Source organism: Musca autumnalis, unplaced genomic scaffold (genome assembly GCF_047663935.1).
Source record: "Musca autumnalis isolate F117 unplaced genomic scaffold, ASM4766393v1 scaffold_5, whole genome shotgun sequence".
In the NCBI taxonomy this organism is placed as follows: Eukaryota; Metazoa; Arthropoda; class Insecta; order Diptera; family Muscidae; genus Musca; species Musca autumnalis.
In genome coordinates this window covers 97970805-97997035 of record NW_027412088.1, presented here as the reverse complement: position 1 = coordinate 97997035, position 26231 = coordinate 97970805, and the positions used below count along the sequence as shown (strand labels likewise).

The following is a 26231-nucleotide window of genomic DNA, read 5'->3' as shown; positions in this document are numbered from 1 at the left end:
TTGCAGTCTATTACAATAAACTGCTTGAATGGTGCTAGAATTTTTAGCATGCATAATGGCGACGATTTCTTTTTGACAGTTGACTCTACTTTTGGCGCACGTGTTTTCTCACGCACCGTCCTCAAAAAATTAATTAAAATGTAATAAAATCTGTGAAATATTTGAAAAAAATGTGCAATTTTTAATAATTTTGTTATTGTGTTGCAGATGAATGCCGAAAAATTGAAGAAATTGCAAGCGCAAGTGCGTATCGGTGGTAAGGGTACTCCTCGTCGCAAGAAGAAGATTGTTCACTCCACCCCCGCTACAGATGACAAGAAATTGCAATCTTCATTGAAGAAATTATCGGTCAACACCATACCCGGCATTGAGGAAGTCAACATCATTAAAAACGATGGTACTGTCATCCACTTCAACAATCCCAAGGCACAGGCTTCATTGCCCACCAACACTTTTGCCATTACCGGCCATGGTGAAAACAAATCTATTTCGGAAATGTTGCCAGGTATTTTAACACAATTGGGTCCCCAAGATATTACACAGTTGAAAAAGATTGCCAGTGAATTGGCCAACAAGAGTGGTGCTGCTGCGGGAGCTGCTGCCGCTGGTGCTGCTGCGGCAGCCAATACTGCTGATGATGATGTACCCGATTTGGTAGAAAACTTTGAAGAAGTCGCCATTGGTGGTGCCGCTGCTGCCAAGCCTGCTGAAACTTCAGAAGCTGCCAAAAAGCCCGAGGAAGTACCAGTAGCTTAAGAAAACAAACAACCACACCACAACACATAATAACAAAAATAACCGGCGCAGAGGTTACCTTTTGTACTAGAAGGGTAGTTTAAAAGGGATGATAAACAATACCATTATTTTTACAATAATTATTAAAGAAACACACATTTTTTTATTAACTTTCATCCGTTTACTTGGAAATCATACAAGAAGGAAGCATACGACACAATTATTAGTGTTTTTGGAAGTTGTATAGAAAAAGAAAGAAAACAAATATTGGATAAACGGGGGATTTGTTCACAGCAGCAGTGTGTGTTGGGATTCTCTTCTTGACTACTCCGTCTGCTGATGTGAAAACTCAACAAAATCAATTTTCGGGCAACGTAGTAAGCAAGTTTTACTATAATTTTATTTTAATCTTAACTATATATGCTTATAAATAGTAAGAAATATTTGTTAAAACAAAACAAGTGTAGTACACAATGATAATAATACAAAATTGTTTACTATTAAAGTACGGACATCTTTTGAAAAGTATGTCTTGGAAAAACAAAACAACAAAACCCCAAACATGTTTTAACAAATTCCCAAAGTAATCATAACAAAGCATCATCATTACACCTCTGAAAAAACATACAACATCCATCCATTAGAATCCCACATAAAAGAAGGAGCACTTTTCAGGGTGAAGTTATTTTCACTTGCATGATTTTCAATTGAAAGATTCCATTAATTTTTTTTACTACAATATGTTGATATTTATAGGCAAAACTATAATACAATACTATGGCACTCCATTTAAAAAACATTGCCAGTTTGAGGAGATGGTTTCTATTATTTTTTATAAACATTAAAAATTGTTTTCGAGTAATATAAGATAACAAGTAGCAGTGAGTGGTGTATGTATAGTCTTAACCTTTGGATAGAAAATAAAAAGCTTGCTTATGTAATGGAAACGCAAGATTCCCCATTGCCCATCATCACCACTAGTAATTCTTAATTGAAACCTATCCAACAGTTCCTCATGACAAAAATTCTAACTTGTTTTGGTCCTTTTTGAATCTTATTCTTCTTCTGCCCTGAACCCGTAATTTGTTCTTTTTTATTAAACAAAAGTCATTTTCCTAAAAATCACCCAACATTTTTTTCTGAAAAAAATCTTTACCAAAACTGTTGAAACAACGTAATGTTCAAAAGTTTTTTAATTTAAACTATAAATTTAGCAAACATTACAAAATAATTAAAAATAAAGATAAACCTATGAAAAACAAAAAACACAAACCTCAAGTGATTAGACTACTTAAAGGTGGTCTCATTTTCTTATCAGAATTAAGGCAAAGTTCATGTGGGAAATAAAAATGGCATAATTTATCATGACCAATATCTAACCAAAAAATTGTTTGCTGGACTAGCACATTTTTTCTATCACTAATCACATGGATACATTTTGGAAAAAAATCTATATTTAGACCGTCGTCAGGCAGCATATTGAGTATTCAATACGCGACCTCCCCTCTTTTGCTTTGCCGGTTAGGCATAATAATTTTGTCTGTTATTCTTTTCGTGTTATCAATGCCGGTTGGGGGCATTGATCGATATGAATGTTTTACTAAGAGAATGCGTTTTTTATGAGTGGCAGTTTTCCGAAAAATAAAAATAACCTTGAACCCATGCACATTGCTTCAATTTAGAAGTGTCCCCCCGCTATCATAACGATGAGTGAGTTTTATTTTCAAAATGACTCATCAGCAATGAAGTGTATCTCTGAAAAAAATTCGGTGTTTGATGTTTATAATCACATCAGTGTGTAGATGTGTATATTTTTGTTGGTTGGTCGGTGTATGGTAGAGATGTTTAGTTCGCCAAAGAACAGGTTCATCTGGACGATTCATTAAAAAGCTTGCATGAACTAGGTCAATTGATATATTTAGGTCATTTGAAACAAGTCAGGGGCCTAATTATGTAATTCGATATCGAGTTTTTTCGAACCGAGTAGTCAATGTTGGGATGACAACATTCGTTATCGAGTAAAATTATCGGGCTGTAGAAAATAAATTTGCGAATAATTTCTCGTAGCTAAATTGTCTGGCATATCTTTCCTTTACCGATAGTGTTCGAAAAAATATGAAATTATTACCACAGATTGTGCTTTTTATGCTGATTCCAAGGCTGTATAACTTTTGTTGGGGAAATGTATACTTCCCGAGATATGGGGCTCTGATGTTCCGAAAATTCCCTTGTTGAAAGGCCTGCTACTTAGAGACAATTTTTAATTTAAAAGAAAATGTTCTTCCCGTTCCCGAGATTGGCTCCTGACCATAAGAGAAAGTCTTAAAATTGCCTATCGTAAACAAACCAAATCATGGTATAAGTAAAGAGGTAGATTTAAATGAAAAAAATCTATAGAACCCTTGTTTTTCCAGAATTCCTAAAACTTCAAAATTAAGCAACAAGTGGGTTTGTTTACAGCACCAATTTTGAGCATTTTATAAAAATCGCGAAAAATGAATGAAGGACCAATGTTTCTCCGCATAATCAAGTTGTGGGTATGTTAAAATGGTTGTTTCAATGATAAACTGGCGAATTATTTCCATACAAATGTTCCAAAAATAATTTTAAAAATCATTGAATTCGATTGTTTTTTAAAATTGTTTGACATATTATTCAAACACCACACACACATACACAGTTTGTGTATATTGTTTTGAAGTTTTAGGAATACTCGAATAAAAAAAATTTAAATTGACATAAAGCTTTGGCTAACCTTTCTTATTAAACCATGAACCAAATGAAAGATTTCTTATTATGGCTATATTACACCATATGTTTTTCACATGAATGACATCAGCTGGTCTGTATATTACTCAAAGTGACAATATGCATGTGAAAAAGCATATGGTGTAATATAGCCATGAGAGAAGTCTCCCTTGTCCCGTATGGGATGTTGTGGAACAATGTAATATAGCCATTATTTGGTATGTTCTTTTACTTTTAAAAATGGTAACAGTGGCAAAAAATGATAAAAGTGGTGAACTGTTCTCATATAAATTGCATGCTTTTTAAAGTAAGGGAACACTTTTGGTCTGTTCCTTTACTTCTGAAAATGGTAAAACCGGCAAAAGTAGTAAAAGTTGTAAAATGCTCCCATATGAATTGTATTGTGTCTGAAGTAAAGGAACGCTTTTCGAGTAAAAAGTGGTACAACTTGAAGATTCTTGAACGTAAAAGAACAGAGCTTTTGCGGGTAAAAAGTAGTAAAAACTGGTAACCTCAGGCAGGTAAAGGAACACGACTATGGTCTTTTTATTTAAAATGTAAATATTGTTGTTTGTTGTCGGTTTATAGAAGTATTATAATACGTTTATATATAACCGGAATTAACAAACCCACTGGTTTTCAAATGCCAATTCCTTTGCGTATACGTCAAATAAATCCTCATTAAGAAGGTTAACCCGGCAAAAGGCTATAATATAAACATGGCCTTAGTCAAGGTAAATTTATGGAAGGTATGTGCATGAATTGCAACAACTAACAAATTTACAAAAACAACATTGTTGGTATTGAAAATTAATTGTCAAAGAAAATATTGAATAATAGGGTCGTTCCAAAAATTTTCTCAGGAAAAACATAAATACATTTTGAAAATCCTTCAAAATAGAACAAATTTGAATGACAATGCAAATATAAAGCATTCAGAACTGTCGTAGGTCATTTTTATTACACGTTTAGGAAGAAAAACAGTATTTTATGGTAGCAAATTTCGAAGCTGGAGATGAGTAGACCCTATTACATTTTGAAAACTAAATTTACAAAAAAAGTAAGAATACAGCTGATTGTCACTTCTACCTTGGTATTAGTAAATAGGTGTTAGCATTTTTTTACACAAAATAAGAAGAGAAATTGGGAAAATTCCTTTCTAGTCGTTTGAGAAATAATGGCTAACTTCCGAAACGTCAGTTGCTTTGTAGTCATCTGCGATGGATTGGGGATGTTCTCCGAGTACCGCATTCAAACTGTAGCTGCTGTAGCGGCCGTATGAATGCTATTCAAACGTGCTTCACATGCTTGTTGATCTAGAGGTTCTCTCTTGTAACGCTGACCTCTTCTTCTGGATTATGAAGATTCTCCTTGATCTGCCTGAAAGGGCGGGGCCTATCCACCATATGGTGATTGGGATGGCTTTCACAGTAACATCCGAGCAGATACTGCAGCGAAAGCATTGAGTCGCTGCACTGGAAGAATATTTGCTTCCTCATGTAGATGTTCCATTGGAGTCAGGAGGAGGCACCCAGTTATTATCTCAGGGCGGCATTAGGAAGTGAACATATGTTAGTACATATCCGTATACCAGTTAAGATTTCGATATGTCCTCCAACAGCACTCCAATAAAAAAATTGTCTTCTCATAAATTACCGCAAAAATGTTCGTAAATTATTTTATTTTGTTTTTCAAAATAGTCAGGCTTAATCCCATAGTCGTTATTTTAATATTTTATTAAAACAACTTTAATTTATTAGTGGGAAAAAATTGGCGATGTTTACCAAGGGGTAAGGCAGGGAATACTATAGTTTCAGATCTCGCCACAGATCTTCATCAGAAGATCTTCATCAGAAGATCTGTGGCGAGATCTGAAACTATAGTATTCCCTGCCTTACCCCTTGGTAAACATCGCCAATTTTTTCCCACTAATAAATTAAAGTTGTTTTAATAAAATATTAAAATAACGACTACCCAGCAAAATTAAATGGAAGTGATTCCATGTGAAATCATGATTTCACTGGTTGTTTTGCATGAGTGCGAAAGGAGTCGTGAAAGATCCGATCTTTTTCATCGAATTTTCATGAGTGCAATTGAAGTCGTGAATGATCCGATCTTTTTCATCGAATTTTCATGAGTGCAATTGAAGTCGTGAAAGATCCGATCTTTTTCATAGAATTTTCATGAGTGAATTTGAAGTGGTGAAAGATCCGATCTTTGTCATAATATTGTCATGAGTTTAAATAAATTGATATTTACCAGCACAATAAATTATCAAATACTGATGTACCCGAATAATTGTGTACTTGCTGAAGTAATTGTTAAAATGTGATCGATAGTGCCAAAAATGTATATGTTTTATTTAAAAATACAATGTAAATTGATATAAAACAAAAAAAAAAACAAGTAAGAACAGACTATAGTCGGACGGGGCCGACCATGTGATACCCTATACCACTATCCCTGTGCACTAGCTTTCCGGGCTAGCTGTTATAAGATGTGCATTAGAAATTTTACCAATTTTCACACAAAAGTTTTGATCAATTTAACCCGCTAAATATTATCCGATCATACCGTTGACTTGCACGCTACTTCTTCATCTCAAACCAAAACTACGTTTAAAATTTCGCGCCGATCGGACTATTATTGCGACCTACAGAGCGGCTACAAAATCGAGCAAAAATTTTGTTTTTGGTCCATTTCATCCCTTTAACATTTCACGATCATCGCCAAAAACTAATCAGTTCTATTCTGGTCCAAACCCGACCTCCATACTAAATTTCGTGACAATCGGTCCATAATTGCGGCCTCTAGCTTGATTACAATTTTTAATGGACGGACAGACGGACGGACGGACGGACACACATCGCTAAATCGCTTTATCTCGTCGAGATATGAAGTTTGGTATACCACATGAGGGGTCTACGACGAATATTTCGCGGCGTTACATGAATTTTTGGGAAAACAAACTTATTATACCCTTTTCCACATTGTGGTATAGGGTATAAATATATATATTTTGTGTTTGGAAACCTGCTTCGTTTTGTGGATATTAAAAAGAAGTATGGAAAAGACCCGGTCTATAAACCACGAGCTCCACCAGCCGACCAACACCGATATAGTAAAACATATCGAGCTGCAATTATTGGGTTGGTTGGGCCATGTTAACAGGATGGATAAAGATGCCACCGGCATATGAATACGAGCTATTTGACGTTATGCGACCCGAGGGAAGAAAAAAATCCAATGTAAAGGCCAAATTGAATGTGATATCACAAAACATGGCATCCAAAATTAGAGAAGCAAAGTAAAAGATCGGTAAAATAAGTATAAAAGAGACCATAACATGGTAACTATAACAGGCTAAGTTTTTTCTTTTGAAATAACATAACAGAATTCAAATTTATACTAGATTTCCCAAATGATGAGCTTGGTTCAGAGATTGACACATAATTTATCGAATATTGGAAAAAAGGAACCCCAATTTGAAAGAAATATCTTGCAGCCATGGAAGAGATAAATATGATATTGCAGATTAATATAATATATAGTTTTGAAAATTTTATACAAAATAAAGAAAAATAACATCTGTTCATTGTATTCTTATTAATTCAACAAATTACATAATTGTATTGCAAATTTTATTTCTGATTGGCGAAAAACCGGATCCAAAGCATTGGTGCAAGAAGCCATGACAATGAACTGGTGCAAGAAGCCATGACAATGAACTGGTGCATGATGCTATGACAATGAACTGGTGCAAAATGCCATGGCAATGAACTGGTGCAAGGTGCTATGTTGATGAACTGGTGCAAGATGCTATGACAAGGAACTGGTGCAAAATGCTATGACAATGAATTGGTGAAAGTGTGTGTCACTCCCTTGTAAATTTCATTGGTGATTCACCTAAATTTTCACCTATGACATGTCACTTGCACCCATGATTCAACTCATGATTTGACATCGAACATTTTGCTGGGTATGGGATTAAGCCTGACTATTTTGAAAAACAAAATAGAAGTCGTCATCCCAAACAAAAAACGCCAACTCTCGTAAATTATTTTATACAAAATTTTTGGAAAAGTTAACGCGTTTTTCTGTTTTTACTAATAAAATGTAAAGCTGGGTACACATTGTCAGTTTTGAATGACAGCTTTGTTGCTGCTTGCTAGTGTGGCCGTTCATTTTTGTCATTCATCATGCAACCACAAAATGTTTTGTGGTTGCTGGACGGTTTGACAGTTATCGATAATTGCGAAATATCGACATTCAAAACTGACAATGTGTACCACCTGTAACGAACGGAGTGCATTTTTCACAACTCTGATTGAACTGCATCCGGATGGAGTTAAAATGTGAGAAATAGAGATCATTCGTTGGATCGCATCCGAATGCGCATAAAATGTGAGGAATGGAGTGCCTTTTTAACCACTCCGTTAGAACAGCATCAAAACATGTCGTGAAAGAACAAGTCTACATTGCACTACTTCCAATTAATTTTGCTGGGAAACTTTAATTACATACGTTAAGTTTGTAATGTAACGTTCAATACATGTATAATTGGTAATTAGTTGGTTTCTTTGTATTGATTGAATAAATAAATAGCCGGCCTTCTGACCGGGATTAAAGACTTGCATGGCTACGAGATTTTTTGGAATTTCGAAGGCCTATACAGTGCGGCTGTACGACTTGGTTTTCACTCAAGCGCCGACTTGGAAACTTATTGTATCCCTGTCGAAATAGAAATCCGCAGAAGAAAATGGATCTGGTTAGGCAACATCTTGCTCGGACCGCAGAGTGACATTGCAAGAACCGTTCTAGGCTGAAATTCACAAGGGCAACGCAAAAGAAGGGGTCGAAAATTGGGTACACAAAATTTTTTGTAGGAATGTTTGCTATCGCCTATTTGTAGAAGCTAGTAAAAGCTAAAACGGCGTAAGAAAGCTAAATCGGGAAAAGAATCAGGGTGGACAATTGTGTTAGAAAACGCAACATTCATTCAATGAAGACGAAAATCCCAATTGCATCTTGAGTAGTAATTTTATTTAGTTATTTTTGTTTATATGTTGCGAAGAAGCCATTTGGTCACAACATGCAAAAAACTACAAATGTATTCTTCGAATCAGGAAATGTATCTTAAAATATTACAATTCAAATCTTATTACATATAAGTATTTTATGAAATGTACATACATTTGTGTGTGCGTAAAACAACTACAAGGTAAAAATAAGGCTCCCCAGCCAAAATGAAGAAAGAGTTATCATATGCCTATTGCTGGGGCTCAATTCTGTTTCTATGAAAATGTGAAATGAAGGGGGTTATCATGAACGGCAATTCCTCGTGAATTTTTTCACTTTTTCCCTTACGTTGCAACGGCGGAAAGACGAAACTCACGGGGAAATTTCATTCATGATAACCCCAGAAAACTTTTATAAAGGAAAAAACTGTCAAATAAAAAAAAATTACAAAGGAAATATTTTACATTTCAAATTTTCAAAGAACAAGAATCCAGCCCCTGGTAATATACAAAATGAATCAATGCATCAGTAATTCCAATACAGTAGAATCTACAAAAACAAAAAAAAAAAAAAAAATGAAAAGATATATACGTGTGGAAAACGTGGAAAAATTAATTGTGTGTTTCTAGTAGATCTAAAGAAAGCAAGCCGATCTCGCTGGAAACCGGGTAGTTCAAAAATTACCGATTTATAAAGAAATTAAATAACTCGTTGCTGAACAAAAATATTAAACGGCACTCCTAGGAAAATAATTGCCTGTTCCGAAATATGTTCAGATCGGTGCATGTTATAAACATATCTTACAATCATGTTGACCAGTTTTTCTACTTTTACAAAATGTTCATGCGTTGTACCCGATATCACTTCTATGCCATAAGAAATGATCGATATTAACATAGAATAAGCAAGCTTTTTCTTGACAAAGAGCTGCAAATAGAATTCAGTAGAATACAATTTCCGAAGCATATTAAATACTCTGGGGTATAACGCATCTATATGCGCTGAAAAATCATGTTTTGTGTCGAGTATAACTCCTAAACATTTTAAACGATCAACGAACTCAATCAACAGTCCATTAAGTTGTATATTAATACAGAATTATTGCTTTGGTTTTAGAAACATTCACTATAAGGTTATTGTTACCTAACCAAGGTAGTATTTATATCATGCTCTAACTGAGCGCTGGATTTACCTTTAAAAAGTAAATGTATGTATGTCAACAGCATACAAAAATGGACGACAACTGCTATTATATAACAAACTTTCAATGTCATTGACGCATAAAACGAAAAGAAGAGGGCCTAAAATGGAACCTTGAGGTACCCCACTATATATTTTTTTTATTTAACAACCGAACATTAATTCAAATCCATCGGGCCAAAAAAGATGAATTAAATTATAACAATTCATTGTATGTTATCACTACTCACAAAAAATAATTTGACAATTGTATGATTAAAATTCAGAATAATAATACAATGAGGAACATAATAAATTTATCTATCTCTTGTGCCAGACACTGAAAATAACACATGAAAATTGTTTAGCTTTTGGGAGAGAGCGGCGCTGAATGAGCTCCCTTGCTCCCTTCTTACCCATAAGCTCAAACAATTTTCATGAAAATTTTCATAGTCTGGCACAAGAGTATGTATATAAATGTGAGATCTGTAGTGGGATTCTGTAACTCATTTTTGCTGTTACCAACAAAATCGGTAAAATTAAATCGCAAAATTATGACTAAGAACATAAAGAAAAGTTGGCATCACTGTTTGTGTCGGTAGAGGCTAGCGACTACTTTTTATTCATCGTTAACTTACCGAAAATTTTCGTTAATTATCGAAATTATAAGCATTTTAATTTTACCGACTATTATCGATAACAGCAAAAATGAGTTACAGAATCCCACTACTGGGGTAAAAATGACAAAACCTTTTAACGATCACATAAAAACTCATTAACCCCCATTATTATAAGTCTTCTTTTGTTATAGTTTGGATTTACCGAACAGATTTATAGCGTTCCGGTTAACTAAAAGTTGAAAGTGATGATTGAATTTCAAGGAGGAGCTTCTTGGCATTAACTATCAATGTAAAAATGATATTTTTAATGTCTACAAATTAGTTTGTTTTGCGTTTTCAAATCCATCAGATAGTTAAAGAACACATATAATAATGGCCCTAAAAGTAGTAGAAAAAAAATTAAGTTAAGTGGCATATAAGACGTTTTGCATAAGTTGTCGGGTAAACATTGAAAACTTTCATATCGTTGTGCAAGATATTAAAAATTCGAGCTACTCTTACTTCAAATGACGTATCCATAAGATGAACAGCATTCAAAATGTTTAATTGATTACGCCTTGTAAAGATAGAAAAATTAAAGGAAGTCACCAAGAATCGGGGACATTGGTTCCTAACCAATTTGTAAAAAAAAATAAAAGCAGACGTACTTTTATAAAATGGGAGAAGTCTCCCTTGTCCCGTTTGGGATGGTTGTGGAACAATTATATATATATATATATATATATATATATATATATATATATACTAGCGGACCCGGCGAACTTTGTCTCGCTATTAAGGAATACAATTTCATACAAAAACTCAATTTTCGATTTTTCCAATTTTCCGACTTTTCCAGAGAGATTTTCCAAAATTTTCTTCCGTAAAGACCTTCTCCTCGAAAATACGAATAACTGACATACAATTTTACAGAAATCGGCCTAGCCGTTCTCATTTTATGAATTACTATACATTTTTTACACCATTTTTATATATATAAGATATATTACTTTTATAAAATATGGAAATGTTGAACCTAATGTTGGACCTAAAAACTTTATATTACATCTGCTGGAAATAACACCGTTAAGGGAAACGTACTGAGAACGTCCCGACAAATAGGAACAAATTAACTTACAAGAAGAGCTATCAAACGCGTATTTACAGCGTAGCTTCTCTATTAACCTCGAATGGTCTACACAATCAAACGCCTTGGACAAATCCAGGGCAACAAGAACACTACTCTTACCTCCATCAACAGTCTCCCTAATCAGATCCGTTCAATCTACTAATTTTAATTTTATTAAATGATAAAATTGTTAAGGATCAAATTACCAAAGCTGTCTCGATGGGCCACAGTAAACGGCCTTGGACGTAATCCAACGTCTATTGCCATAAAGTACATTTTCGGGCGACCGCAAATTAGCATCCGCCGTACATGTTTGGTGACGTAGGGGATGGAAGATACCAAGCAACGGTCCTGACAGGCTTTAACATGGCAAAGCCCAGGATTTATTTTGGTCCCTCTTTCATCTCAAGTGGACACTGACCTCCCCGTGGTGTCACCTGGGGAACTGCCTTTAACACCCGTTAAAGGTAGTGAGCTAACAAGTGCCGCGCGTTCACCAATAAGAACGTTAAAAACTTGGGTTTGGGCGTCGGGTTAGTAACCCTCCCCTAGAAAAACAGCCTACTATGAAAAAACGTAAAAACGTGCATGTTTACAAGTTATTATAAACGAGAAATTTTCATTTATTTTAAGTGAATTTGTTTAATATTATATGCGTTTTTGGTGTTTCAGTACTCATAATGGTAAAAATTAAAAAAGGAGTTTGAAATGCTGGTTGAATAAAGGCCTTTAAGGCTTTATGTTATACAAATATGAATAAATAAATAAATAAAAAAACTGGAAGCCTAGTCAGTTTTACCATTTTTAAGTCGGCAACATGGTACAAATACACAGGTAGCCGCATCGGCAAGTGTTGTTAACATAAGATGTCAAAATTTGACATCAATTCAATGCAATTGACATATTATGTTACCATCAGCTGGCTTGATAATGCTACCTGTATTATTGTACCATGGTCGGCAAGAGTTCCTTATAGCCCGTTTCCACGGTACGTCGTTCGTTCTCTATTCGTTGTTCGACCCATAACTACGAATAAATTACTTATTTCCCCACACAAAATTCTATGAACGAACGACGATTTTTCTACGTTGTTCGATTAGAAATACTCTCTGAACGACGAATAAGTATGTCCCATCCCTAACAAATGAGAACATTTATCGAAAAAATTAATTATGACATGTCTAAATTCAAAATTGAAAAATTTGTTGAAAACACAAAAAATTTTAGAAAAAAGGAAAAAGATGAATGATAATTAATGTACTAAACTTTTTATACAGATTCAGAAGGAAGATGGTTGTGTTTCCTTCTGAATTCCACACACATTTCTTGCCCATTTGTTCAAAATCGCGTAAAAAATCAGAAACAAAAAGGAAACAAATAACTGAAAGTCTGTATACACAAACATTGTTTTGACATGTCTCTCTCTCTTTAATTTTGAAAATAGAAATACATAAAAATATGTTGGAAATACAAAATTATTCAGAAATTATGGAAAAAATTATGAAATGTGTGTAGTTAAATATAGAAGATACATTTGAAGGAAAGTCTATTGCTTTTCCTATTCATTTAATGTATATTTTATGTGTTTTCGGTTCAAATTTTCGTGAAAACAAGGAAACAAAGATGAAGGAAATTTTGTTTATGTTTCTGTTAATTACGAATGATGTCGTGGAAACGGGTTAATTCGTGTACTTCGTTCGACAGGCGAACAACGTTATTGAAACGCTCGTGTGAACATGACATTAACCCCAAAAAGTAGTAAAACTTGAAGCAAAACTTAAGAGAGGGCACACCAAAATGGCTTTCTCTTTTACTACTTTCTGCTCGACAAATTTCGTGGTGTAAGAAATAGAAAATCTGTCAAACTGCAGATTTGACATTTAAGGCAAAAGAAAAAAAGAAATAAAATATAAATAATAAAAGATTTAAACAAGCGAAATAAAAATAAAAAACAGTGAAATTTATTTTGTCTGTTGTTATTTTTTTTAAGCAGCCATGTTTTTTTTTTGACATTGCTGCCAGATCTACTATTTTTCCGTTCCTTTACTTTTGTGCAAAACTTGTTACCTGAGAGCAATTTTGACAGTTCTCTTTTGCTACTTTTACTATTAAAAAAGTAAAGGAACAAAGCATATATCCTTGGGTGATCACATTGAACCGAAGGTCTCCGAGCAGTTGCACAAGTGGCTACACATCCCCTAACCTCAGTGACAGAAAAATCCGATATACTACTCAAATATTAGATAACATGGACAGTTCTATGAATTTTACAAAATAGCAAAATTTTTAGATCCTTGCAGGTTCTGGAACCGAGCAAGTGTTGTTATTGTGCAATACTTAGTTGTTGTAATTTATGCAAACACCATACCTCTCACACCATGGTATGACTTAATTGGTCCGTTCCAGAACTGCAAGTATTCGCAGTGGAATTGACAGTTTTTTATCATGGTAGAACAAATACAAGGTAAAGTTAATACTACAACAAATACAACTCGAACAACAACCACAAAGGAATTTGTTTTTGTTTGTAACGTTACTGCCAGTTGTATTTGTAAACAAAACAAGGAAATGTCTATAAATTATTGGAATTTAAAAAACTAATAATTTTTCACATTTGGTTGAATATTTTGGAAAACATGAATGAAAATTCGTTACATTTTCAATTTTTATGGTTCCACATCATTCCACTAAATGCATAAATTCTCGCAGAAAGTAGAATTCTTGCAGAAAAGTTTGGGGTCGCTGGAAATTCATAGAAAAAGGAGAAGCTGTTTCAATGTTTTGTTTTAGAAATCAAAGAAGCACATGTTTATTAGGGCTTTATTTTTTTAAATTTTAACAAAATACCTCACATATTAACAAACTTTGTATCGCCTCTACAAGCGGTGATTTACTGCGCGGCTTATCGTTCGAACTTGGAGGAGGTTACATATCACTGATATGCAGAAGTCTTTCTGAGAAATGGTTTCTTCCGAATGATATATTTTTTTCTCAAAAAATATATGTCCCTAATGTACATCGAAATAGAAATGAATGTATAAAATGTCATATGAAATTTGACACTAACACTACAACCCAGTTCAGTCAGCTGGGTATTGCTGCTACCTTTTCTTGTTCTACCATGGTTTTTTATTTTAATTCTCGTATTTTTTTTTTTTTTTGATTTGATTTTACCGTTATTACTAATTTAATGGTAAGCAAAAATCGGTCTAAAGATCCCTAAGTAATCGATATTTGTAATTAAAGACACATATATCGATTGTTTTATACGATAGTCAACTTTAGAATCCCTATTTGGCGACGTCAAACAAAAATAATTTTGTCTCTTTAAAAAAGAAAGAAAATAATATAGAAAAATCCGTGGATATATATCTTTTGTTGTTCTTCCATCAAAATTTTCCCGGGAACGATCTTTGTCGTAATCCGTGTCGAATCCAACATAAAAAGTAAAATTCTTGCAACTTCTAAAAAGGTAATTTTGTGTGCAGTCAGAGACAGTTGCAACGTTTATACCCTAAAATGTGCATTCCCCTCTCCTTTCGTAAACAGGTCATAACATAACATTTAACAACATTCCCCCTTTCACTTTCTTCGTATTGCGCGTTGTCATTGTGTTTTTGCTTTGTATGTTGTGTAGTTTATATACGTAACAAAACAACGTCGTATACCCCACGTACTACCCAAGTGGAAAAATTGTCGTCAGCCAATCGTTTTATGTTGGTACAAATCTTGCTTTCCTGCTTCATTTCTGAAAATAAAAATTCTTTTATCATAAGTCCCGGGCTACTCTACAGTAATTTCACTGAAATTTTGATATGAAATTATGCGTCTTTAGATCGACGTCCATAGTAGAGTAAAATCATAAAATTGCTGTAGTGGGGAATTCGATTTAAGAACACCTTATTTCATGAAATTTTTTAATGAAACTCACGCTAGTGTTGACCGGGACTAAGCAAGCAGGCGAGGCAACTTATGTACCCAGGCCTTATGGGTTACAGGTGCCAATGGGTTACATTTTTGAAATTATACCGAGATCGATAAACGCGTGTCTTGTAGATAACACAATGCGTCATGTCGATGTCACCTGTTGCATTTGGATGAAAACAAGGAAATTCGCGCTAGCAGCGAAAATTCCAATTGTTGCAGTTTAATTAGTCCAGAAGTATATACTTCTAAGCGGTACTGGTAAAAGTATGACACCCCCATGTTAAAGTTTACAGTTGACTGCACTGTGAGGGGACTAAAATATAGTACTCCCTACTCTTTCTCTAATTGTTTTATCAAAACTCTTTGAATGGCGCGACCCCACCTAAATTTATTAACTTATATACGACAACATGGCCTACTGGGTCATTGCTTAAAAATATGTATGTGTATGCTCACTGGCTTTTTTGCGCTTCTGTTTTCCTACACAAAATTTTAGGGAAACAATAACTTTTTTGTTGTTTGCAATCTTTCTTTCTTCCTATCATTATTCGCGTTTTCTTCTAATTTTTTGTTTTTATATTCTTCGCGTCAATATTGGAATTAATAATTTGTTTATATCTGGATTTCATAACATTGCCAATCTATTATTGTTTGTATGGGAGAGGATTGGACGCAGTCACAACAACAACAAATATGCGCTATATTTTATCAAACAAAAATCAACCAAGAATTGTTTAGAAGGTATTTTTTGGAATATAGAAAGAACAACATTAAAAAACTTGAAGATGTACCACCTATGCACGAATGGTACAAACATAAGTACATATATATTTATCAAACAATATACGGTAAATACATATGTACGAGTACATCCATTATGAATGACTAGACGTGGCATTAAATGTGAGTGCAATGCATGTCTGTAATTGACTATCTGGCAAGTAAAAACGCCAGTCACTGACTCCAGTTTGTAGTTGAAAAGTAAAAGGTGTAAACGGGTTAAAAGTGAATACATTATAGCAGAATAGGGAAGTAATAAAAAACATTGTGCGTTAGTAAACCAAGATAACGACAGAACGTCTAAAGTTTATGTGCTCTATCGAAGCGATTGACTTGTTGACGACAAAATGGATGTTAGTTTCCAGCCCTAGATCCAGACATCCAAATATACATAATGTCATATGGATGTCAAATTGATTATGTTGCGGTAGATGGATTGTTGCAGAAAAGGTGCGCACCTCAGGGAAAATAGCGATTGTTGCTGTTGTAGCAGCATAGGTTTGATACAGGGTTGGTTTTGGTTTCGGGTCAATCCGGTACAAAAAACCCCGCTGCCGTGACTAGTTTAACTTGGATGTTCAAGCTTGCACCTTTCTTATGAAGATTGGGAAGGGAAGCCTATCCACAGACAGGCTCTTCACGATACCAATGTTGAAAAACATTGAGCTACTTCTGATCTTATCGCAAATAGCAGTTGTTGTTGTTGTAGCAGCTTCTACAAGTACATGTAAATCTTTATTTATTGATTCGGCTCTGCCTCCAGCTCCAAGCCCAGAAAAGACGCCACCTGAATTGGATTAGTCCAAAGAGAGAGAGAGGAGTTAAGTCAGTCGGGTTGGCTGGGCAGTAAAACAGGTGCTGCGTAGTATGCGGACCGGTGCCACATGCTGGGCAGACATTCCGCGTGCCATCAATCCTGGCCCAGTAAGAATTAAGGCGGCTGCACCAACCAGATCTAAGTTGCGCCAACACGACTCTCGTTTGTCTTGGCAGCTTCTGTTCTTCCGCTACCACGGGTGGTGGATGATCTCCGAAGACTATATTCACACTGTAGGCTGCGAGAGCCTCTGCAACCGCATCAGTATGAATGTCTCTTAAACCTGCCTGGTATGCAGGTTCTCTTTTATATCTTTGGACCTCTCTCTCTAGATCTCTATAATCCTCCCTAACTCGCCTGGAGGTTCAGGCATATCCACCAGATGGTGATTTGGGTGGTCTTGCCTATAGTATCCAAGCAAGTACTGCATCGTCAACATCCTGTTGTGACGACTCACAGGAAGGATCTTTGTCTCCTCATGTAAATGGTCCACTGCAGACATGAGGTGACACCCTGTAGCTGTTCTCAGGGCAGCATTCTGACAGATTTGTAGTTTATCCCATTGCGTATCACTTACGTTAGCAAACCAGGCTGGCGCCGCATAGCTTACCACAGACCGGCCTATCGCGTTGTATGTGGTTAACAAGGTTTCTTTATCCGAACCCCAAGTGCTGCCGGCTAGGGACTTGAGGACCTTTTTCCTGTTTCTCAGCTTATCGCAGATAACTGTAGTATGCTGGGACGACTTATAAATGCTATCGAATGTGACCCCTAGGACTTTGGGGTAGTTTGTGGTCGGAATAGTTGCACCGTCGACCTGCACATTCAGTGGGAGCTTCATTTGCGCCGTCCATGTGGTGAACAGTGTGGCTGTTGACTTAGTGGTGGATATTTTCATATTCCTCGCGTGGAAAAACTCTACAAGATCAATGAGATAGGCATTTAGCTTTTCACAAACGTTACCCATATTGGGACCTGACGCCATGAGTGTACAATCATCCGCGTACGTGATTAACTCAATGCCGTCGGGAGGGCGTGGAATTGCAGAGAGGTAGAGGTTAAACAGTTCCGTAGATATCACCCCTCCTTGGGGAACTCCCTGCTTCACTCTACGGGGTTTGGACTTCCTGTCTCTGAATTCCACGTATGACTGGCGGCCACACAAATAGTTGATGACCCAGCGTTTCAGACAAGGCCGGAGGGTAGTATTCTCGATATCCTCAAACAGCCTAGCATGACTGACCGTATCAAACGCTTTGGTCAGAACCAATGCTACCATCACTGTTCTGTGACATGGTTTGTCCTGGTTGAGCCCTCGTCCAATATATGTGGAAATGGCGTGCAGTGCTGTTGTGGTACTGTGCTGCTTTCGGAACCCGTGTTGATGATCTGCAACTGGATAACACGTTCTGATGCTGGGGAGGAGTAATGCCTCGAGTATCTTTGCTACTGGTGATAGAAGTGAAATCGGCCTGTGTGACTCACCTTTACTGGCATTTTTGCCAGGTTTCAGCAGCGGGACCACCCTGCCCATCTTCCAGGCATCGGGAACTATTAGGGTGTCTAGCGATAAGTTGAGGACCTTACTTAAATACTCGACTCCTGGGCCATCCAGCTGTTTTAGCATCACCATAGAAATTCCGTCAGGTCCAAGCGCTTTGGATGACTTTGCGCCTCGGATAACATCTGCAACATCATCCATCGTAAATTGATGCGGTTCTTCTTCGGCTGGAAGAGATCGCAAACGACGCAAAACACTTCTCTTCGCCCGGTCGCTATCTGGGTGCTCGATAAATAGCAGTGGCTTGGGTAGATGGTCATGAAAATCAGAACAGCATCATTGGCCAATATGTTATTTTTATATTCCTCAGATAGAAGAACTATACTTCACCAAGTATGTAGACTTATAACCTATCAACTATACGACACCATGATCGTACAATCACCCGGAGAATTTGAAATGTCAGAAAGGTAGATTTTAAACTGTTCCAGAGATAACCCCGATAACTCCCGATTCTTTTAAAATATTTACGACAGATAGGCTGACTTTCAAAACGTCATAAAAATATGTTATTTCAGTTATTGCTCGGGCATTATAAATTGCACACCGTTGCGACATCTTCCTTATGCATCAGTTATCTACCTGATGCTTATTTTGTATGTATTTTGCGTTTCAACACCCGCTTTCAAGAAATTAGATTTATTATATCCTAAACCAGGGTAAAAGGACCTGACGGTGGAGTCCAAGCCATCAAAGGCTTTCATATTAAAACATGCACTGTAAGGTATATAATGGTCAACTTGGGGTAATCAAAAAGCATCCAACCAAATTTGGGTTCCTTACTAAAATTATATACTTAGTTGAAAAGTAGTGCAGGTTCCTTATGCGATCTACGGCTAATCTTTCAATAAGTTTCTATCGGTAATGCAAACTAATTCCATGAAAGTTATAAAGAAGATAAAAATGGCATACGCAATAATAATTTCCAGTTAGGAATACAGCACATGTCATGGGAAACCCTACACTTATCACAAAATACACTTTATCAGCTAAACTAAAATCCCACCAATTTATTTAAAAAATGTTATGCTATACAAACAGTCCTTCTACATTTTACATTTTACTTGCTTGCTATTGCATCATGCTTGCAGAACGTCGTATTTCATCACATTGCACCAAGTTGCTGTAAACACAAAAACCCGCACACACAATGGGTATAAAAGACAGCTTATACCTCAAAAACATTTTCAGTTCAACAATGACTAACAAAACAGCAAAAACCACAAAGCGCATCTCAAAATATCTTTGCAAAATAAAATTGAAAAATAATCGTTAATTTTTGTAATTTTTAGTTTGGAAAAAATGCGCTAAGAAGCTGTTTGTGTTATAGATATTGCACCGACAAAGTTCTTGGACTAGAGGAAATGTTTGACAGTGCACACCAAGATCAAAAGTTTTTTCGGCGAAAGTAAATCTTTAAAGAGTACTGCAGTAAGAAACCTCTGGATAAATTCTAAAGAAATTTTTCAAAAATAATACGACAGATAGACCAGCAAGAAGAAGCGTCATGAAACCGGCAATAGGAAACAATTCCGGTGGAGGTGGTGGGGGTGGAATTGGTGGAAGTTCTCTTAATTCCCCCATCTCGCCAACTGATTGTTTTCCCAATATTGAAAAACCTCGCATCGATTATTCCAGCATAAGTGGAAAAAAGGTTTTGGTATCACCCACCGAAGAACAATTTGAATTGCTTAAAAAGCGTTTAGAGGAACGTACCGAAGACAGTCGTGGTGAAACTATTTATGAAATTGGTGTTGGAGAAGGTTTGTTTCTCTCTCTCTTTTGTTTTTGGGATAAATGAAATGCAAGTCCTTGAATATTATTCCATGTAAATAAATAGATGGTGGCGATAGTGGTTTGGACGAGGAAGAATATCAAGCTGCTGTTGCTACTCTGCAATCTTTGGCCACAACCATAGATGCCGATATGGTATTACTAAGGCAACGTAAAGTTGAGAAAGGTCTTACGGGCCAATATCTTATACGCAAGCGTGTGGATACCTCTGATTTTATGGAAATAAGGTAAGTTCCAGTTTGGTGGGGAAAATATATTTTTTTTATTGAATTTATCAATATTTGTATGTATTTTTAGAGTGGCCGTTGTGGGTAATGTAGATGCAGGCAAATCTACCTTATTAGGAGTTTTAACACATGGAGATTTGGATAATGGTCGTGGTCATGCTCGTCAACGTTTGTTCAGACATAAACATGAAATGGAAAGTGGTCGCACCAGTTCCGTGGGAAATGATATTTTAGGTAAGTTTTGTTGTTTATCAATTTACTTCTTGCCATAATGGATGAAAGTGTAGATGACAGATTAGGCACAGAGATAATACGCGGAACTATAAAGAAGAAACGAAAAACATATGTGAAGAATATTTTAAAGGAAAACATCAGAATGGAGCTGTTGTTTTAGAAGAGTTTAACATGACAGACGTCTGCATCAGCAAATCGCCCACATTCAACAACCCTGAATATCACATTTCCTTGTCCTAATTTTAAAATGGCGAACGAGCAAAGCATCAAAATACTGTGACTGGGAGGAATCCTGGACCAGGGGCCGTCACCTCAGCAACCATCTGGACCACCTGAAGCAATGCAACATTGGTACAGGATTATGTAAATTGTGGGCAACGGTCACTCTCGAAGCCGGGAAAGAAGGATAATAGAACGGCTGTTACTTTCAAAGGCGTGACAGTGACATTTCCGAAGAGTTGAGTGTATTATTTTAACCGGCAGTTTATAAAGCACCCCGAGAGTGATAGGGCGAAGAGGAGTGTGCTACACCCACCGTATACGCTTAGCCGAGGAGGGAGGTACCACTACAATTTAAGATGAGCGATTCTGCAGACATCATCAGAAAGCCAAAATCATCCAAATCATTTGGACCACACTGGTAATGCTAAGCAGCTGTATGAATCCGGAGTAGAGTATTTAACAAGTGTCCTCAATCTATCATTAGCCACCCATATTGTCACTCTGGATCTCTGGGATACGACTTCGGTCTTATTCGAAGGTAGTACCACAGTTCACGACGGATAAAGTTGGCATTCCGATAGCTAAACCATTCAAACGTTGTGCCCGAACGGAATCTCGATACTAACGTTGAAAAAGTGAAAGTCAAATACCTCACTGACTCCTTAACCTGTCGATAACCACCAGGGACGTACGAAGGTTATTAGTAGGAGACATATCAAGAACAGACCGTGTCGCAATATGCATGGCCTTTGGCCTCTCTTGTAGAGGAATTGTATATGGCTGAAATACTCATGAAAATGTGATGTTGTCTGTTAAGGTAATCGAACTCGGGCATTCACTGTGAAGAGCGGTGTACATGCCATTGCACCACGTTGTCACCCACACCTATTTAACCGGCCTTAACTTTTAGTTCCGTATTGTACACCAGTGCGGATATTTTTTTATCAACTCTAACCACTAACTACCCCAAGATCCCTGTTGGACATGGACCATATTGAGATTGAAATTGACCACAACCAAATTAAACAGAAAAAGATTTGATAATATACACCTTCAACAAACGGAAAATTTATAATTATTCCAATCTCTCCCTCTCTCTTTGTTGCAGGTTTCGATAGCGTTGGAAACGTTGTAAACAAACCCGATCATGGAACATTGGATTGGGTAAAGATATGTGAGAAATCTGCCAAGGTAATAACTTTTATTGATTTGGCTGGTCATGAACGTTACCTGAAAACAACTGTATTTGGAATGACTGGTCACGCTCCCGATTTTGGAATGTTAATGGTAAGACAGTGTGTAATTAACCTAAAACTATGATCAGAATTAACATAACTCCTTCCTTGTAGATTGGAGCCAATGCTGGCATTGTTGGTATGACTAAAGAACACTTGGGTTTGGCTTTGGCTCTGTCTGTGCCGGTATTTGTGGTGGTTACCAAAATCGATATGTGTCCTCCGAATGTACTGCAAGACAATCTTAAATTACTTTTTAAAATTCTGAAATCTCAAGGTTGTCGAAAAGTCCCCGTCATGGTTAAGACAGCCGATGAGGTTGTTTTAAGTGCGACAAATTTTGTTTCCGAAAGGTTGTGTCCGATATTTCAAGTGTCCAATGTAACTGGAGAGAATTTGGATTTGTTGAAAATGTTTTTAAATTTATTAACAACTCGAATGTCCGGCCAGGACAATTCTCCGGCTGAATTTCAAATTGATGACACCTATTCGGTACCGGGTAAGTCAGGAAAATGACAAGAAGGCTGCAGAAAAGGTAACATTATTTCTTTCCCTCTCTAGGTGTGGGTACTGTTGTTTCTGGCACCTGTCTACAGGGCTTGATAAAATTAAATGATGTCCTAATGCTAGGTCCTGATCCTTTGGGTAACTTCATGCCCATTGCTGTGAAAAGTATTCATCGTAAACGCATGAATGTCAAAGAGGTGAGGGGAGGCCAAACTGCAAGTTTTGCCCTCAAGAAAATCAAACGATCTCAAATACGCAAAGGCATGGTTATGGTTAGTCCTGAGCTAAAGCCCCAAGCCTGCTGGGAATTCGAAGGTGAAATCCTTGTTTTACACCATCCAACCACCATATCATCACGTTATCAGGCCATGGTCCATTGTGGTAGCATACGTCAGACAGCCTCTATTGTAAATATGTCTAAGGAATGTTTGAGAACGGGTGATAAGGCTCATGTTAAATTCAGATTCATTAAACACCCCGAATACATAAGGCCCGGCCAGAGAATGGTATTCCGTGAGGGACGTACCAAGGCTGTGGGGAATGTTCTTAAGCCCATCACAAATTCACAGGCGGCCCAAAATCGACCGAAACCAAATAAAATGCAGTCACGATCACAGGGCCAGGGTAGTTCGCAACACAATAATACCGCTCCACAAAATCAAAACCAAAATCCCAATGCCCAGGCGGCAGCGACGGCCACTACAGCAAAGCAATCAGATTTGGATTTGAAAAATCACAAAACTGATGGTGTCCTGGAGGTTACAACGGACAAACGGGATAACACAAGGATGACCAATAAACGTAATAACAAGAGGTCAATAACAGCTGGTACAAACAGTACGGCGGCGGCCACCTCCAACGAAACATCGTCACAAACACCGCAACATATTGCCGGAAAAGTCCAGTAAATTATAAAAATTAACGACGCTAACTTTTGAGGCAACAAAATTATTTAAAATTACTAAAATATACACACTTATGATGGGTATTGAGGAAAACAGAAGAATTGCTAAATACGAATGTACAAACAAAAAATTTTAAATTTTAGCTCTCGAGAAGTTTAGAAAACAAAACTATTTTATTAATATTTTTCTCGTATATCATCATTGTCATTTGACGCGTGACTCCTCCGGTACATTTTGTACAATTCTTGGTACATCACTAAACTCATTTCAAGCGTTAGAATATTTGAATTAGGATTTTGTTCATTTGATAATATTTTTTTTAAGACACAAGTATTCATTTTCAAGTCTTTTTCTCGACACACAGCCATATCAAAACGAAACTGAATTTTTTTGGGCTTATCTTTTTTTCTCTCTTTTTGTTTAATGTTGACTTATTATTTTATAAAAAAAAGTTTAAAAAACATTTACCTATTTTTTCGGAAAAATGTGAAGTGAAAATTTGTTTAAAAAGTTTTTTTTTTTTGGAAATGAAAAAAGTAAAAAAAATAAACAATTTATTTTAAAACAAAGTGTTTTTTTTAAATTTTTATTAGTGTATTTATATTTCAAATATGCAGGCCCAGTAGTGGAATTCTGTAACTTATTTTTCGAGTCACCTACAAAAATCGGTAAAATAAAAATCCTCATAATTTCGGTAATCCACAACAACCAAAATAAAGTTGTACTACCGATAGCTACAGAGCTGTCAATTTTTAATTTTTCGTTTTCATTTTACCTATATTTGTCGGTAACTCTGAAAATGTGTTACAGAATTCCACAACAGGAGTGAGTTTACCTAAAATCCTTTAAAAATCCAGGTTGGTCCATTACTGACTGAAAAATTTCCTTTGGGTTCACCTGAAATCCTTAAAAAAAATTGATAATCCTAAAATCCTTTCAAAAATCGTTTCGTTGAACGTATCTTTGGAAGTTTAAATCCAATTAAAGTCCAAGAGTCCTAAAACAGTTCGGCTTGGGTTCATTAAAATCCTTATTTCAAGATTGGTTTCAATTAAAATCCTCGTTTTGTGTCAAATTAAAGTCCTTAAAAATCCATGTTTTGGGTCAAATTAAAATCCTCTATAAGTACACGGTTTGGGTCCAACTAAAATCCTTGTTTGGGTTTAATTAATATCCTTAAAAACTCCACGTTAGGTTGAATTAGAATCCCTGAAGAATCCACTTTTTGGTGAAATTAAAATCCTTAAAATATCCCCGTTTGGGTCCAACAAAAATTCACGTTTGGGTCCAAATAAAATCCTGGGTCCTTGGATGCAATAAAAAATTTGGGTGAAATTTAAATCCTTAAAAAATCTCGGTTTTGCAAAGCACTGTTTCAGGCATTAGGCTAGACGGATTTTCAAAATCTTAAAAATAATGGAATGGCGGTATTTTGTGAAGCTATGCATGTCGGGCTCAACAAAATGTTGGATTTCTTTACAGTGAGTTGAGTTGTCGTCTTGGTCCGCCTGAATACATATGGAGGAGCCCAGGTGGTAATGCAAGGAGAGCTTGAAACTGTAGTATCATCGATAAAATTGGTGTTGATTCGTCTATGTGGTTCAATTTATTTATTATTTTTGAGTTGTGTATGTTGCAGACAATAACTTACCATAAAGTTTTGTGACTACTGACGGTGGTGAGATAAGACCAGAGCACCTGAGCATCGTACTCATTGTAATTATATACGTTTGACTCTGTGATTATCGACAAAGTCATCTACATATTGGTCCATATACATTTAACGAACTACCTCGCTTACTTTCGTTCTATAAAACAAAACGTTTAGGATCATTGTACATACAGAGGCATGATTTTCAGGTGACTTGTTTCTTGTTTTTGAACTGCGTTCTGCTTTTAGAGAAACACCTATTGATCGTTTTGATCTGTTTACCACGAATTGATATTATTTGTTAATTACTGTTCCGAGATAGTTCTGCCTATCTCACAATTCCAAAGTTTTAACTTACAACGTTTCTGACTGCGACTGGTTTCAAGACATACTTTCGACAGCAATAGAGTTTGAAACACGTTTACCTCTTCATTGCTTCTAGATCAGAATAAACAGCTTGATTATGGATAGCATATATGTATGTATATACTAATTTATAAATATTTGCAAGTAGAACTTAATTTAACACAAGTCTTTAAACAAAAAAATCATTACATTTCTTTTAACTAAAATTTCTTCTTTTTAATTTCATCTTTGACACCTTCGAGTTCTTTTTTGACATTATCCTTGAAAAGATTCATAAATGATCTGAAATGACAAATAAGGACAAGGGATATATTTTAAAACATTACATTTGAGGCCACAAATTCCTATAACTTACTTGAAACGATCCGGTGACATTTCATGTAATTTAGTCTCATGCGCCAAATCCTTAGCTCTGTACATTAGTGAGACAACAATTTGTGCGGCACGGCGCATTGGGTAGCTTTCTGCCATTCGATTTATAAGTTGTTCATTATTGGCTAAATAACGCATTAGAATACGAAAAACCATTTTGTCGAGAGTTTGGGTAACTTTATTGTATGTGGAATGGAACTAATTGAGAGTGGACTGTGTTGTCG

The 26231-nt window shown here is 36.1% G+C and overlaps 3 protein-coding genes across 5 annotated transcripts; 2 read left to right on the top strand and 1 right to left on the bottom strand.

The window, feature by feature from the left end:
* On the top strand, nucleotides 1-2001 carry bic (bicaudal). The gene is made up of 2 exons (XM_073988848.1): nucleotides 1-140; nucleotides 208-2001. The coding sequence occupies exon 2, from the start codon at nucleotides 208-210 to the stop codon at nucleotides 754-756; it is 549 nt and encodes a 182-aa protein (XP_073844949.1). The 5' UTR covers nucleotides 1-140; the 3' UTR covers nucleotides 757-2001.
* Nucleotides 2002-14657: 12656 nt separating this feature from the next.
* On the top strand, nucleotides 14658-24187 carry GTPBP1 (GTP-binding protein 1). Of its 3 annotated transcripts, none has more exons than XM_073991096.1 (7): nucleotides 14658-14881; nucleotides 19787-20257; nucleotides 20335-20515; nucleotides 20586-20749; nucleotides 22080-22258; nucleotides 22321-22705; nucleotides 22768-24187. In XM_073991096.1, exons 2-7 carry the CDS (start codon nucleotides 20002-20004, stop codon nucleotides 23619-23621), a joined length of 2019 nt encoding a protein of 672 aa, XP_073847197.1. In that variant the 5' UTR covers nucleotides 14658-14881; nucleotides 19787-20001; the 3' UTR covers nucleotides 23622-24187. The 3 variants fall into 3 exon arrangements, with proteins under 3 accessions (XP_073847197.1, XP_073847199.1, XP_073847198.1); XM_073991098.1 differs by lacking the exon at nucleotides 14658-14881 and adding an exon at nucleotides 15797-16077; XM_073991097.1 differs by lacking the exon at nucleotides 14658-14881 and adding an exon at nucleotides 16301-16799 and having other exon boundaries at nucleotides 18735-20257.
* Nucleotides 24188-25730: 1543 nt separating this feature from the next.
* LOC141406073 (protein NCBP2AS2 homolog) lies at nucleotides 25731-26163 on the bottom strand. The gene is made up of 2 exons (XM_073991101.1): nucleotides 25991-26163; nucleotides 25731-25917 (listed from the first exon to the last, which is right to left on the bottom strand). Exons 1-2 carry the CDS (start codon nucleotides 26161-26163, stop codon nucleotides 25836-25838), a joined length of 255 nt encoding a protein of 84 aa, XP_073847202.1. The 3' UTR covers nucleotides 25731-25835.
* Between the last annotated feature and the right edge of the window lie 68 nt (nucleotides 26164-26231).